The sequence below is a fragment of the Mytilus californianus genome, unplaced genomic scaffold (genome assembly GCF_021869535.1).
Source record: "Mytilus californianus isolate M0D057914Y unplaced genomic scaffold, xbMytCali1.0.p SCAF_4, whole genome shotgun sequence".
Taxonomy (NCBI): Eukaryota; Metazoa; Mollusca; class Bivalvia; order Mytilida; family Mytilidae; genus Mytilus; species Mytilus californianus.
The window spans coordinates 105,808,658-105,824,659 of NW_026262690.1; the positions used below are offsets into that span (position 1 = coordinate 105,808,658).

The 16,002-nt window shown below is 31.5% G+C and overlaps 1 protein-coding gene across 1 annotated transcript in view; it reads right to left on the reverse strand.

The window, feature by feature from the left end:
- Positions 1 to 1,789: 1,789 nt before the first annotated feature.
- The window catches only part of LOC127737176 (serine/threonine-protein kinase Nek9-like), a 168,030-nt gene continuing 153,817 nt past the window's right edge, over positions 1,790 to 16,002 (reverse strand). Inside the window, exon 23 of the mRNA XM_052247707.1 lies at positions 1,790 to 9,772. Within this exon, the coding sequence (XP_052103667.1) occupies positions 9,710 to 9,772 (63 nt within the window). The 3' untranslated portion in view covers positions 1,790 to 9,709. The remainder of the gene's footprint in view (positions 9,773 to 16,002) is intronic.

Here is a 16,002-nt window from a genome sequence, read left to right on the forward strand (position 1 = left end):
TTAATTTATATTCAATCATAACGATCATCAATAAGCATAAACAAATAAAAAAATTAAATTAAAAGACAAAATGTCTCGCCTGTTTAGGTTATTGTGATTTTATTTTGTGCTGAAATAATTTTAGAACACAAACACCACAAAAATTTAATATTGACCGATAAAATCTGGAGTCATACCTTGTTAACTGACGCCTTATGTTACGAAGTTTTCATCTGTCGTATGTCCATTGTCCTTGACCTATTTTCATGTTTTAGTGACTGTTTTAAAATGTCTTATTATGCCCCCCTCCACTGCAGCAGGGGCATAAAAAGTTACTGCCATCATAACTGGATTAGCATCCCTGGAGCTCCAGTAGGATACTTCCCTTAGGTCGCGAGGTCACTTGTAAAAATGTCTAAGGTCACCAGGTCACTATTAAGAAAATTAAGTAATTCTTTAAGTAAGGTTTTGAACATTTTTAAAGGTAGTAGGTTGCCTGAAATGATATGTCAGGTCGCACGGTCACCTGCCAAACCTTCTAAGGTTACAGGTTGGTTCGAGCCACATCCCGAGATCTCACATTCTGTGACATTCACATCCCGAGATCTCACATTCTATGATATTCACATCCCGAGATCTCACATTCTGTGACATTCACATCCTGAGATATCACATTCTGTGACATTCACATCCCGAGATCTCACATTCTGTGACATTCACATCCCGAGATCTCACATTCTGTGACATTCAAATCCCGAGATCTCACATTCTGTGACATTCACATCCTGAGATATCACATTCTGTGACATTCACATCCCGAGATCTCACATTCTGTGACATTCACATCCCGAGATCTCACATTCTGTGACATTCAAATCCCGAGATATCACATTCTGCGACATGCATTGCAAGCAAGACACAATGCATATTTTTTTTCTGTTTTCAGGACAATGATAATCACTATGCTATTAATCCTATTGAGTCATGCAATCAATTCTATAGTACTTGTAGCAGACTGTGTTTTAATTAAAAGAGATCATGTTCAAGTTCTGTCTGTAGTCTTAATGTTGAAGTTTTAAAAGCCTCTTAATTACTCATAAGTATAAATTAGCAGTAAGAGGATATAATATAGATATTTCATTGATTTACATGAAGGAATTTTAACATACTTTAACATATCAATTAAATACACTATCTTTAGATGTTTATAGACATTATAAGGTACCTGGGTTGGTTGTTGAATGTTCATCAGCAAATATTACAAGATCGACCATGCCAGAACAAAAAGTATAATTAAATCAATGTGTTCTGAAAAGTAGGTCATTCAGAGAAGTAAGACTACTAAATAACAAAAGTATATATCCTTTAGAGGATACATTGCACTAAATAACAAAAGAATATCCTTTAGAGGGTACATTGCAAAACCATGGGTAATAAACCAAAAACACAAATGTATAGTAAATGCCAAACAACGATATAATTGACAATAAAGACTTTAACTTATTGTTTTTACTCATTTGAATCACACTTAAACATGAAACAAAAATAATTGTTTGAAGTTAAAATGAAGTTGAAATGAGTATAAACCATACATTTGGGGTTTATTAAAAATGGTTTTCATTGTTTTTTTGGAATTGAAAGGATATGGGGTACTGCCTTGAGAATATGAAATCTTGCTTTAGGCAATTAGCTTACACGCACTCTAAAGTGTTTCAAGGTTTTTCTCTCATTTACAGATCATGGTATTCTCTTAATAGATAGCAATGTTTTACACCTGAACAAACATCATTTAGAAAATAAAAAGACAAAATTAAAGTTTATGATTTATTTGGTCAACAAAATAAATAAGAAAACAAATAAAATGTTCATATCACAATTCAATAATGTACAATATTACAGAAATCTATCAAGAACAGAATTGACATTTCAACAAGATAAAAACTCCAATACAAGAAATCTAAAGAATAATTCTAAGTAACAAACATCTTATAAAATTGTGAAATCACAATTTTATATAACAAATAAAACTGATAAAAAATGTAACAAGAGTGCACACGCTGAAATGTCTCGCCTTCTTTACTAATCATTGATATTATGTTGATAGTCCTAAATATAAAGCTTTATTACAACTGTCACATAAACTTAACATTAACCAAGTAAACTAAACATTGACCAATGAACCATGAAAATGAGGTCAAGGTCAGATGAACCATGCTAGGCAGGCATGTACAGCTAACAATTCTTCCATACAACAAATATAGTTGACCTATTGCTTATAGTTTAAGAAAAACAGACCAAAACACAAAAACTTAACACTGAGCAATGAACCTTGAAAATGAGGTCAAGGTCAAACAAAAACTTCGTGACTGACATATAGATCATAAAATATTTCCATACACCAAATATAGTTGAACTATTGCATATAGTATTAGAAAAAAAGACCAAAACTCAAAAACTTAACTTTGACCACTGAACCATGAAAATGAGGTCAAGGTAAGATGACACCTGCCAGTTAGACATGTACACCTTACAATCATTCCATACACCAAATATAGCTGACCTATTGCATGCAGTATTAGAAAAAAGACCAAAACTCAAAAACTTAACTTTGACCACTGAACCATGAAAATGAGGTCAAGGTCAGATGACACCTGCCAGCTAGACATGTAGACCTTACAATCATTCCATACACCAAATATAGTAGACCTATTGCATACAGTATAAGAAAAACAGACCAAAACACAAAAACTTAACTATAACCACTGAACCATGAAAATGAGGTCAAGGTCAGATGACACCTGCCAGTTGGACATGTACACCTTACAGTCCTTCCATACACCGAATATACTAGACCTATTGCTTATAGTATCTGAGATATGGACTTGACCACGAAAACTTAACCTTGTTCACTGATCCATGAAATGAGGTCGAGGTCAAGTGAAAACTGTCTGACGGGCATGAGGACCTTGCAAGGTACGCACATACCAAATATAGTTATCCTATTACTTATAATAAGAGAGAATTTAACATTACAAAAAATATGAATTTTTTTTTCAAGTAGTCACTGAACCATGAAAATGAGGTCAAGGACATTGGACATGTGACTGACGGAAACTTCGTAACATGAGGCATCCATATACAAAGTATGAAGCATCCAGGTCTTCCATCTTCTAAAATATAAAGCTTTTAAGAAGTTAGCTAACGCCGCCGCCGCCGTAGCCGCCGCCGCCGCCAGATCGCTATCCCTATGTCGAGCTTTCTGCGACAAAAGTTGCAGGCTCGACAAAAATGGTGGTAATTTGATGCTGTATAAAAGCAATTGAAACAAGAAGTTGCCTGTATTTTTATGCGAAAAATACCATCATTCATAAGTCACAGTATGGGAAAACAGGAAGTAAGTGTGCAACAGATCTAAAAACTAATCTCAGGTAATAACTAATCACTGTCAAGTTGCTGACCAAATAGAAGTCATTCTGTTCATTACTAGGTGAGAAAAGTGTGACAAAACAATTTGTTTGAGGAACTGACCGACAGGGTGAATGCAATATAGCCCCTGGAATGGGGTATAATATAAAAAGCTGATGGGGGAAAAAAAATTAGTACATATAGATACCAAGATTATACTAAACGATATACTTTTTCTCTATCAATATTGTACCAAATAGTCTGGCATTCTCTAGCGGTAATTGTTTCGGTAATTAGGTTTTCGCCAATATTTGATGACATAGCTCAAATTTTTGTTATCTATTTACCTACAATTAATAGTGAAAATTTCTTTTCTATTAGACCAATTAATAGGAACATAATGTTTTGTTCTTCAGATTTATTTTAAGATAAAAATGGTTCAAGTGGGTGGAATTCCAACTTTTATGTTTTTTTTCTTTTATAGATGTAGGAGATACATTATAGTGCAGTATTGGTACTTGTTTTTAAGATCTTTTAAGGGTCAGGAAATCTTTATTTTGTCTTACATATAGGTTTAACAATTTGACGTTTCATGAGTACATTGTATAATAAAACCAGTACATTTCAACAAAAAAAAGATCAAAGACTCAGACTGAGCAGAATGTTTCTTAAACAATGGAGAATACTTTATACTGAATATTTAAATATTTGAAATATGAAATGTAAAAGTTCCTCAAACAAATCAATAAAAACAGGTGCACAACTTCAACATACATGTATATGCAACATTCCTGTAAAGTTTTAGGGATCTGGGTTTAATATTGTAGGAGTTGATTACACAAATTAGGTGCCCACTTTTCCCCGCCCATCCAACACCCACCCACCATCCCCATTCAGCCAACCTGATAAAAAAATAATAACCTGTAACATGAAAAGCTAAAGGAAAAAATTTTTTTGTGTGGCTTAATTCATTTTCATACAATATTTTGCAAGATTTTTTTTCTCAGTTTTGTACATTATTTTAAATTTATCTGTTATCTTCTAGCTATCCTATTTTTCTTAAAAAAAAAGAAAGAGTTAACTGCCCTTTGTAACAGGCCGTCTTTTCTTTGCTTCATAGTTAATAACTTACAGGTTTCAAAAAAAGGGTAAGGGGGTTTCTCTTTAAATAATCAAGTCTCTATCCTTTGTAATTATGCTACTACATAAATCCTTACTTACAACTATTTGTGATGGCGATAAGGGAGCTACCATTTGATTCTTATGGGGGGGGGGGGGGGGGGGACAGGAGTTTTGAGAAAAAAAAAAGGCAGGATGAGACACTTTTCCAAAAAAAAAAAGGCTGGATGACAGTTTATGTACAAAAAGTCAAGATAAACTAATAAAAAAAAAATGCAGGACCGAATAGAGTGAAAAATAAAAAGGCAGGACAGAGATTACAACTAAAACTAAAAAAAATGCAGGACAAAATTTTTCATCCTAGCTCCCCCCCCCCCCCCCCCCCCATAAAAATCAAATGGTAGCTCCCTTAGGTCATCAACCATAATTCTTAAAGCAGATCTACAAATTATCATTAAAGCGAATTAGGGAACTATCATTAACACATCTTTCCATTTTAGAAAAAGATCAGAAGATCCTTGTACATAATAAATGAACTCTTAAACATACAATTATGGGGAAGGTGCTTATTACAAGTAAGAAGGTATTGAGAAAATACTCCTTTGAGCTCTTATGATAGTATGATCTGAGTTCCAATGCAGTATAATAGTAGAATGTCATATTTATTATTGACAATGATGATCTTATTCTAGCAAAATTACAGAATGATTTATTGACGTCAATAAACCCAGTTTGTTTCATGTTAAAAGAAATGTTGCAAGTGTTTGTAAGAATAAAATAAAAATAAAAATCTAAAATAAAAACTGATCAAAGTCACAATGACATAATCTAAAAAGAAAAACATGGAAAACCTTAAAAAAAATAATCTTATAACAATAAGCGCTAAAAGATAGTCCAATATTTTGACCTAAATGGGTTGTTGATAGAGAATAAAAATGATTTTTATTACCCTTCATTAAACAAGTAGTTTTATGTTTTCAAAATGAATCAATCCTAAAATACTGTTAACAATAAATTCATCATAGAAACCAGGATTAAAAGTTTGTGCCAGACGTGCGTTTTTTCCTATAAAAAGACTCATCAGTGACGCTCGAATCAAGAAAGTTCAAAAGGCCAATATTGACTCCAAGCACAAACAACTTCAAATCATTTAACTTTGACAACAAAAGATACGATGTTATGTACTGTTCCCAATAATTCGGTGAGTACCATCATCACAAGTTAATAAATATGCTAACGTTTTTATTCTGAGAAATTATGTCAAAGCGTCAGAAAAATCTAGTTTGTCTGTTTCAAAGATTTTAAAAATCCAAATCTATCATGTTTTGTAAAAAAAAATTGATTAACAAAAAAAAACTATATTTATAGAGGTAAAAAAAGACCAAAACTACAAATTATAAATATTGCACAGCCTTAAAACATAGATCTAAAACTCTGTAACTATTTTGATGAGGATAAAATCTATTTAGTAATAAGCAGAAAATTTATTAGTGATTCACATCAGAAGAATTAATATAAAAATCTATAAATCTTAGTTTTACTGCATAAAGACACTCTCAAAGAATAGCAGGCAAAAAGCCAGCTATGTTATTAATTTAATTAAACATGAAAATTAAACAGCGAGTGCTATTAAGGTTGAAACAAGTATTATCTACAAAGAATAGCTATATTAATTACAAAATATTATAGCTATTCATTTCATAATTTTTGCTCTATAAATATTCATGCATGTTAAAACAAATAATGAGAACGTGCTTAATTTCTCATATAAACTTCAAAATAAATAAAAATATCACATTCCAGGATCTGATTAAAACTTTAATGAAATACTTGTATGTATAATAACAAAGAAATAAAACTTTTGAAGAGACAAATATCAAATCTTTTTCCAATATAAAATAGCAAATGCATAGCATGATATGTCACATGTCTTTAATAATATAGAATATGGCTAAGTCTAATTAGATTGAAACAAGAGTTTAAAAAAAAAATGTTTGCTTTTGAAATAAGCAAAAAAGCTTGTTTCAGTAAACTTCACTCTGTAAAATTAACTATAAATGACAACACACTCTTATTTTGTCAATAAGAAAAAATCAAGTCAGCCATACATCATGTAAAAAGAAGAAAGATGAAACTAGGGGGAATGGGGTTGAATAAAATCATTGGTAAGGGGGGGGGGGGGGGTAAAAAGCATGAAAAAACTAACAGCAATCACAAAACATTACAAAGAAAACTAAAGATAAATAATGATTACATTGTCTCTCTTATCCATAACAGTTCACATCAGTGACAGAGGATAGATGAGAATTAAGACCTGTGTTTCAAATCTAAAACAAAGTAAAAAATAAAATCAGTACATTGTTGTCCACAGCCATAAAATGCTTTAAATTGATACACAACACATGGTATTGGTTTTAATTGTCAAAACATGCAACTTTATCTGATAAGTAATAACACTTTTACATAAATAGCAATATTTCTATGACAAGTTGAATGAAATTATGGACATGCCATGGTTAACTGGTTGTGGTCTTCATGATTATTATACCACAAGAAAGCCACAAATTATTATTATATCAAATGGACCAAAAGAATTGCAAAAACTGATTTATTAATTTGTCTTTCGGAAAGCCACATCATCATTTTTGTTTTTATTTTCATCTTTTCTGTCATTGCAAAAACTGTGCACTGAGTCACCACTCTTGCATGAGATCACCCAGTTATAGAAAACAATTACGACAACAAATCATTACTGCATGCCTTATATTACGCTACTTTCAAATTCATTACACAAATAACTTCAGCAATTGCATGATGTATTAACAGACTATTCCCTTGTTGTCCATATATTAACTTTTCAAATTATATTCCTGAAAAAAATATAATTTCAATTTTTGTTTTAAATATTTGGTAAAGTACATAAATATTTTAGCTAGAAGCTAAATCATTCAACTAGCAAATTTTATGCTTATTAGCTACAGAGAAGATCATTTCTAACAAATTTATTTTTAGTTAGATGTGTTTTAAACAAATTAAAAAGAATTCGTCTTAAAAGTTTCAGGAGATGATTTTAAAGAACGGCAGATTTTGAAAATTTCCAATCAGATTGAAAGATGACCTCTCCTGGTCATGTGATTCATTGAAATGGAATTATTGGAGGACCATTTGTAGGAAACCTTCCATACATCATTCTTGCCAACTTTGGTTAAAATTGGACATATAGTTTCAAAGAAAAAAATGAAAATGTGAAAAGTTTTCAGATGACAAATGATGATGGATACTATGTAATGGCTAATAGCTGACATTGCCTTATTTGCCAGGTGAGCTAATAAAAACTGTACCCTACACAATGTAAAACAATTGTGTCACTCAAGTCTAAAATGTTCCATCACCTCACTTTCAAGGACAAAACTAAAATTCATTTCTATGACAGTAAAAAAAAATGAGAAATAAACGTACAATCATCTTTTTCATAAGAACAATTTTAACAAACAAATATTCACCTATAATTTTTTATCAACACAAAGTTTGTATATATAAAAAAAATGAAAACAAATCCTTTGAGTATAAAACTAATGTTTTTCTCATTAAAGTTCTCTTAATTATTCTTAGAGTTTCATAGTTTTCATACCCCAAGAGTGAAGTATTTTTGTTATGACAAATGGACGTATATTAAAGAATTTTATGCATCCATTAGTTTGAAAAATTCAACAATGGGATTCAAGATAAATCTTATCCTGGATTCTGCCTTGTTAAATAGTTAATACTTTTTTATTCAAAATTGATCATGAGCAATAATGAAACTGAAGTTACAACAAATTAATCAGAGAGATGTTTTATTCTAACATACTAGATAATAACTAATGACAATTCCTAGATCACAGAAAAACATTAGAGGCTCATGGGATATGAAAAAATAGAGATGTGGGAAATACATCAATGACATAGCAACCTAAAAACATGGAAAAAAGACAGATAGAGGTCAACAAACTGTATTCATTGGACAAGGTCAAAAACAAGAAAAAAGATAAGAGGTCAACGTACATTATTCATTGGACAAGGTCAACATACATAAATCATTGGACAAGGTCAAAACCATGAAAATTTAAAGGTCAACATACAATATTCAATGGACAAGGTCAAAAATATGAAAAATAAAATAGAGGTCAACATACAGTATTCATTGGACAAGGTCATGAAAACTGAAAATGTACATATTGATAAAGCCCATTTTGTGACATTGCGATTATGAATTCTTACACAGACAAAAACGTTCTATAAATACATCCTTTCAAAGTCTGCCAAGTTTACACAAAAATAAATTAAAAATAACTTTTATCACAGCAATAAATTCCTGTGTTGAAAGTGTATAAGACAAAGGAGTAGGTTAGATAAGGCCCTAAAAAAGCCCCTATTTGTGGTTGAAATTTCTAATAAGGGTTTATTGACCAATATCACAATGAAGCATAGTAAACACAATGACTAGACAGGAAATATGACTTTTTGTTAAATATTTAAGTACTTTGTGTTTTATTCATGACGTCACAAATAAGACTCATTTTGATTTTCCATGAAAATTCAATGAAAATGGGTAAATTTACATTAATTTTTTGGACAGGTATTTCAACATAGAGCTCATGTATCAACAAAGTAGATTTTTTAATATAATGTTTGTTATGACATTTTACCTATCTGACTTGAGTATTTAGTTTGTCTATGTTTGTGCTCTATGTTTCCTAGGCATAAATTTGGCTAAAATTTGGACTATTTTGTCACATTTCGAAAAAATCTCTATTTTTGACCTATTTGGGTTGTAAAAATCAATGCTTATAAATAAAACCAACAAAAATAGTACTATTTAACTTTTTCACAAGTCTTTTATTACCCTTACCGAACTTACTCCTTTTGTTACTTTCCCCTCTCCTTATATGACACCCCTCTGCAACTAGGACAGACAGCAAATTTAACTCATTTCATTTTTCATTTTGCTTGATAAGTAGCCTATTGTATTAACTATTTTTGATAATTAAGGATCAACATCATAGCACCTGGCTGCTCAATGAAGATTAAGAGAGATTCATATGTACTGAATGAACAATTTGAACATACTTTTTCACTGGGATAATACATGTTAGAAGACAAAGATTTTTGAACTGTCTATAATAACGGTTGAAATAACTGTTTCAAAAGCTGTTGTCAGATGATTTTACGAAGAATGGGATTCCATCTCTGAAATTCTTGCTGCTTGATATCCCACCAATTCCTTTAACTGAAAAATAAAATAATGAAATGGTAAATAGGATCATTTAATATCTTATTTTAATAACTGAGTTGTGTTTTAGGAAAGTTTAAAAAAAAATAGTTTGTTACAGCTGGTTTGTTTTGCCTTTCACAATCATACATTTATGAAACTGGATATGTAGACAGGTGAGCTTGTCAATTGTAAAAATGATGAAGAATAAAATTCCAGGGAAAAAGGCAACAAAATCTATTGATAGAGCAAATATTCACTAGTAGGCAAGTAAAGATAAAATTATTTTTTTTGCATTACTTCCCTTGTTTGCAAAATCAGGTCAAACACAGTAATAACTAGTGGCACCAAAAGCTTGTATTGCTCATTTGGTATCTACCCATAGCATTGACTAATATGTCTGTTGGGTTTCAGTGAGAGCATGGTGCTTTTTCAAGCGAAAGAAATCTTTGCAGAAATTGCAGAAAATTTATTTTGAAACTCCAATCAGTAATTAAGCAGGGATACTCCATACCCATCCTCAGAATTCAAGGTCATTACAATAGAACCATGAAATAGAGATTATATCAACTTTATGATGAAATCAAGTATATATCAACTGTACCATGTTATCAAGGTCATATCAACTATACCATGAAATAAAGGTTATAACAAATGTATCAATTAATCAAGGTCATATAAAATGTACCTTTCAATCAAGGTCATATAAAATGTACTATTCAATCAAGGTCATATAAAATATACCATTCAATCAAGGTCATATCACTCATACCATGTAATCAAGGTCATATCACTCATACTATATGTAATCAAGGTCATATCACTCATACTATATGTAATCAAGGTCATATCACTCATACTATATTGTACCATGAAATCAAGGTCAACCCTACCTAAAATTAAGATCAAGCATTCTTTGGACCCATATTTTCAAAAAAATTTATCTTGATGTATTCTGTATCAAAGTTAGGTTGTGATATCTGCTTAACATGATTAAATAAACTGTTAACACAGAGATATGTCTCGCCTATTTGTTATTTTGATAATGCAAATGTTGAAATTAAAATAGCAATACTTTAACATGTAAGTTATGCAAATATTCAAAGTCAATGAACCATGACTGCAGGTACAGGGCTAAACAATCTCCATGGAAATGAGATGTGCCAATGCTAATACAACTGCAAACCAAATACCATTGACTTTTCATAAGTCGTTCCCATTAAACAAACCTAAACACAAACATTAACTTGTAAACTATGTAAAAGTTTCAAAGTCAATGAACCATAATTAGGGGGTGGGGTTATATAATCTCCATGGAAATGAAACTTGCAAATGCCAATACATTTGCATACCGAATATCATTGACCTAACATTAGTGTTTCATCTTAAACTGACCTAATCACAAACTAATACATGTAAACTATGCAAAAGTTACAAAGTCAATAGACCATGACTGAGGGTTAAAAACCAAATATTCTCCATGGAAATGAGATGTGCTAATGCTTATACAACTGCATACCAATTATCATTGACCTACCACTAATGGTTCCCCTTAAAGTGACCTAATCACAAACTAATACATGAAAACTAAGCAAAAGTTTCAAAGTCAATAGACCATGAATGAGGGGGCAGGGCCAAATATTCTCCATGAAAATGAGATATGCCAATGCGTATACAACTGCATATCAAATATCATTGACCTACCACTAGTGGTTCCCAATAAACTGACCTAATCACAAACTAATACATGTAAACTAAGCAAAGTTTCAAAGTCAATAGACCTTGACTGAGGGGGCAGGCCAAATAATCTCCATGGTAATGAGATGTGCAAATGCTAATACAACTGCATACCAAATATCATTGACCTACCACTAGTGGTTCACTATGAACTAGACCTAATCACAAACTAATACATTGTTGACGCCGCTGCCGTTGCCGCCGGAAACAGCATAATCTATGTCTGGCTTTTTGACTCTGTCAAGGCGAGACAAAAACTGAAGTTTTGAGTTCAAAACCCACAAGTTGGACTGCAATCTTAATTGACTGGGATTGCTAGTTTTCCGGGTGAAAGTTCAATGGTTCTATACAAGCACTCAGGCTTCTTCAATAAAAAAAAAACAGTACCCTGATAGAGCCAATAATGCTGAAACTGGCATTAAACACCAACAACCAATCAATCACTGCTTGACATAATAGACATATCAGTCCAAAACAAATATCCTCAGACCTCAAAATCATCATTGTTATTTTCGTTTGTTTGTTATTATGTTGAACACTAAACAAAAATAAACACAACTATGGCCTAATACAGATTTTAAAATTTAGAACAAGTCATCATTAACATAGTAAGACAAATCTTGTTGAAAGTACATAATAATTCTAGTATTAGTAATAGATGAAGTGTTATAGGTCTTATTGGGCATGATTTGTAACAAGTAAGCCAAGGTTCTTATCTGTTATAGAGAAATCCCACCAGACATTCTACCCATTATCAGTAAAAGCCTTCTGATCCCCCGACAATCAATCAACTTAAATAATCTGTCAATCAGAGTGTTATTATATATTTTTTTGTTCATATTTGTAATATTGTAATTGTCTAAATGGATAAAAATGACAGGGCGAAAAAAAAAACAAGTTTTCTCTCTGGTACTAGAGCAGATGTTCTCCAACCTTGGAGATCTCTATGGTTTTTCCAATGGAAAAAAAGTATTTTAAGAATTGAAAGCTACTGAAGTAAAAAAAAATCAGGGAAATCATTGTTACTTAGGTAACATTATTATGAAAAAATGTCATTAGTAATTTCGATTGTAGCAGCTATTAATTCTATAAATAAGTCTATTTGCAGTCATTATACATTTAATCTTTTGGAAACAATTTGACACATTATGGGTCATATTAAACATATTAGACAACTTTTGTACCAAAACAGTTTCCCCTGGTCGAAACCTCTTGCACTTACTCCAGAAATTAAACACACAAAAAGAAATATACTTGATTTTTCGGAATTTACAAATTTACAAATAACAACCAGATCAAAACAGCACCAATATTGATGCTTTTATCATAGAAATTAAACAGACAAAAACAAATTTGCTGGATTTTATTTAAAGTTTCCAAATCTACAAATAACAAGCAGATCAAAAGAGCACCAATACTGACGATATCCTTTATGAAGGAGAAGCGATAGAACTAGTTATGGAACAAAGATCTAAGACCTTCATTTCCAATCTAAAAATAAACAAAGAGCTTCCTGCAGCTTATTTTGAAAGACTCTGCATCTCATTTCCAGCTATCGAAGAAACATTGAAGAGAAATCATAGAAATTTGTAGTACTGACAGTTATCCCACATACAGCTTATCATCAACTGGCTTAAAACACAAAGATGCTGCAATTGTTACAATTGAACAAAGAAAACTAAAAAAAAATTCTTAATCAATTTTCAGCATTACTAAAGAAATAGAAGCTACGGCTTGGGAATTTAATCAACTAATAGAAAATCAAGCAGCAGATTACATTTGAAGGTTTATGTTGTCAATTAAGTATACAATTTCTCTATACAAATATTGCACAAAGACAGCAATGAACTTAAAATCTATTGCTTGAGTAATGCAGACAAGGCCACCATGAACAGAATATCAATATGGTATTTTTAGATATCAAAATATTTTTCAAAAATGTTAAAGCTCCTTCATTTTCAGGGCAAAGTGCAGAGGAACGAGTGCAAAAAAATGAAGAAAGGAAAATTAGACAAAAAAGTCGTCTGTTCTAATGTGACTTTATATGTAAAAAGGTAGCCTCAATATAACATATCATTTTTAAATATGCCAATACGTTCAGAGCAATTTTGAAAAATTTAGTTAATAATATAAGGAATGAGAGTGGGAAGAGGAAGGTAGCCTGAAACTCCCGCCACCCCCCCCTCCCCCTCCCAATTTTCTGAGTTAAAAACTTGTGTTTTTTATTCCATTTCTCAGCTTTTAGACTGTTGTTTCGCCTTCTTAGGAAAAAAAACCTTTCAGTACACCACTCAGTTCAAGCTGGCCTAGCTAGGGGCACCCTGTTTTTAAAATCCTGGCACTGCCACTGTTAGCTGAACAGTAATGTGGTGCAGCTAAAATAAACTTTTTAAAAATTTAGCAATTGCTGCCAACAATTTTTTTTTTTTTATCATTTTTCCTGCCATTTACTTGACAGAAAAATCTTGGATCTGGCATATATAATACTTCATGTGCAGTTTTAATCACTTTGGCAGTCATTTTATTATTTCAACCTAACAGACAATGTAATTATTGCTAATAGTTTGTAATTGGTTTATGTAAAGTTTTTAGTGGCATGTTAACCTGTTAATTCTGGCATCAGATAAAAACATATTTTATCTGAAGTTACACCCCAGACTTGATTGAACATGGCTCATCATGGAGGCAAAACAAATGACCAGACCAACATTATTCAAAACTTGGCTGTTGTACAAATCACCTTCACAAGATAAATATTCTTCAATCAGCTGAATTCTATTTTATAGAACTTTATCTTTTATATTTATTTATGGGGGGGGGGGGGGGGGGATTTATTTCTAAAACAGATGGATGTTCACAATAGGTCAAAATGACTTAAAAAAATCAATGAAAATAAAAATTTGGCATTTTTAGTGAATTCTGGTTATTGTAAAGGAGAAAAAATATTTTTCCTGATTGACACAAATTATAAATTGTTTTTATGTTTTTATATGCTAACAAAATAAATCTATCCTTAGACTCAAACTTATTCAGTAACAGATTTTTTGCTATTTCCTTTTCTGAGTACCTATGGGTTTAACATTGACCTGTGAGAATATGTGTCTTAACCTTCATTATGTTTAGATCAAATTTAGTTCACAACAACATACTGTTGATTCATTTATCTTCGTAGATCCAATACCAATTTTTCGTGGAAATTTGATTTCATAGTTTTTCAAAGTTTTTATACAAGCCTATAAAAAGTTTGTACTTCTTTGAACACTTAAACATGTGGTTTACATAGCTTAATCAACCAATGAAATCAACAAAATTGTTATCCTACGAATAATAATTAATCCACAGTATTAACACAACGTTAAATGCATAACATTCTAAGTGTAATCAATGAGATCTGAATACATTTATAAAATGAAAAGAATCAGAGAGGTTTTACTTACTGAATGTATATAATATTTGGAATTCATAACGGTTTACAGCCTATAGGCTACAATTATAGGACACTTTAAATTTATGATAAAGGGCCTTTATATTTGGCTGTTTTGTCAGGCCTGACAGCTAAATTAATGATGACTTTCATGAAGGGTATCTGGTAAATATATAACCCCCAATAAGCAATAAGACAAAAAAAAAAAAATAAAAAAATCCATATACAAAAAATTTATACTGTATCCAAAATCGTTAACATTCTTTTTACATCATTTGCAATTGTGCATTACCCTGTTGAAGAAAGCTGCCATGTTTTAAAGCATACTGTTTTCTCAAAATTTGTACCTTTATATCTGGTTACCAAAAAAAAATCATGAAAATAATACAGACTTCTCCCACTTTCACAGTAAACACCTGAATGGGAGATAACTGTCTGACCATCTGTGACATGGGAGATAACTGTCACACAATCTGTGACATGGGAGATAACTGTCACACAATTTGTGACATGGGAGATAGTTGTTACACAATCTGTGACATGGGAGATAACTGTCACAATCTGTGACATGGGAGATAACTGTCACACAATCTGTGATATGGGAGATAACTGTTACACAATCTGTGATATAGGAGATAACTGTCACACAATCTGTAACATGGGAGATAACTCACACAATCTGTGACATGGGAGATAACTATCACACAATATGTGACATGGGAGATAACTATCACACAAATTGTAACATGAAAAGAACCTAAAAGCTAAATCAGCTATACAGATAAACTGTAACATAAAAAAAACCAGATATACTGCTGAGCTTTACTTGTTCAAAACCTTAAAAAATTGTCCTTTGAAACCATTGGAGATGATTGCAATTCAACCTTGGACATAGAACAACCTTGAAATCTATAAGGAATTGATGAATTACAAATTACAGTACAAAAAACATACTGCTTTGTCTAATACTACTTATTATCTCCTCAATTATTTTACACATTTTGTTGAAGACATTCTATTGATTGGTACCTTAAGAAGTCTATTTTCATAACATCATCTGTCGTACCATAGTTAGAGAGACTTAAGA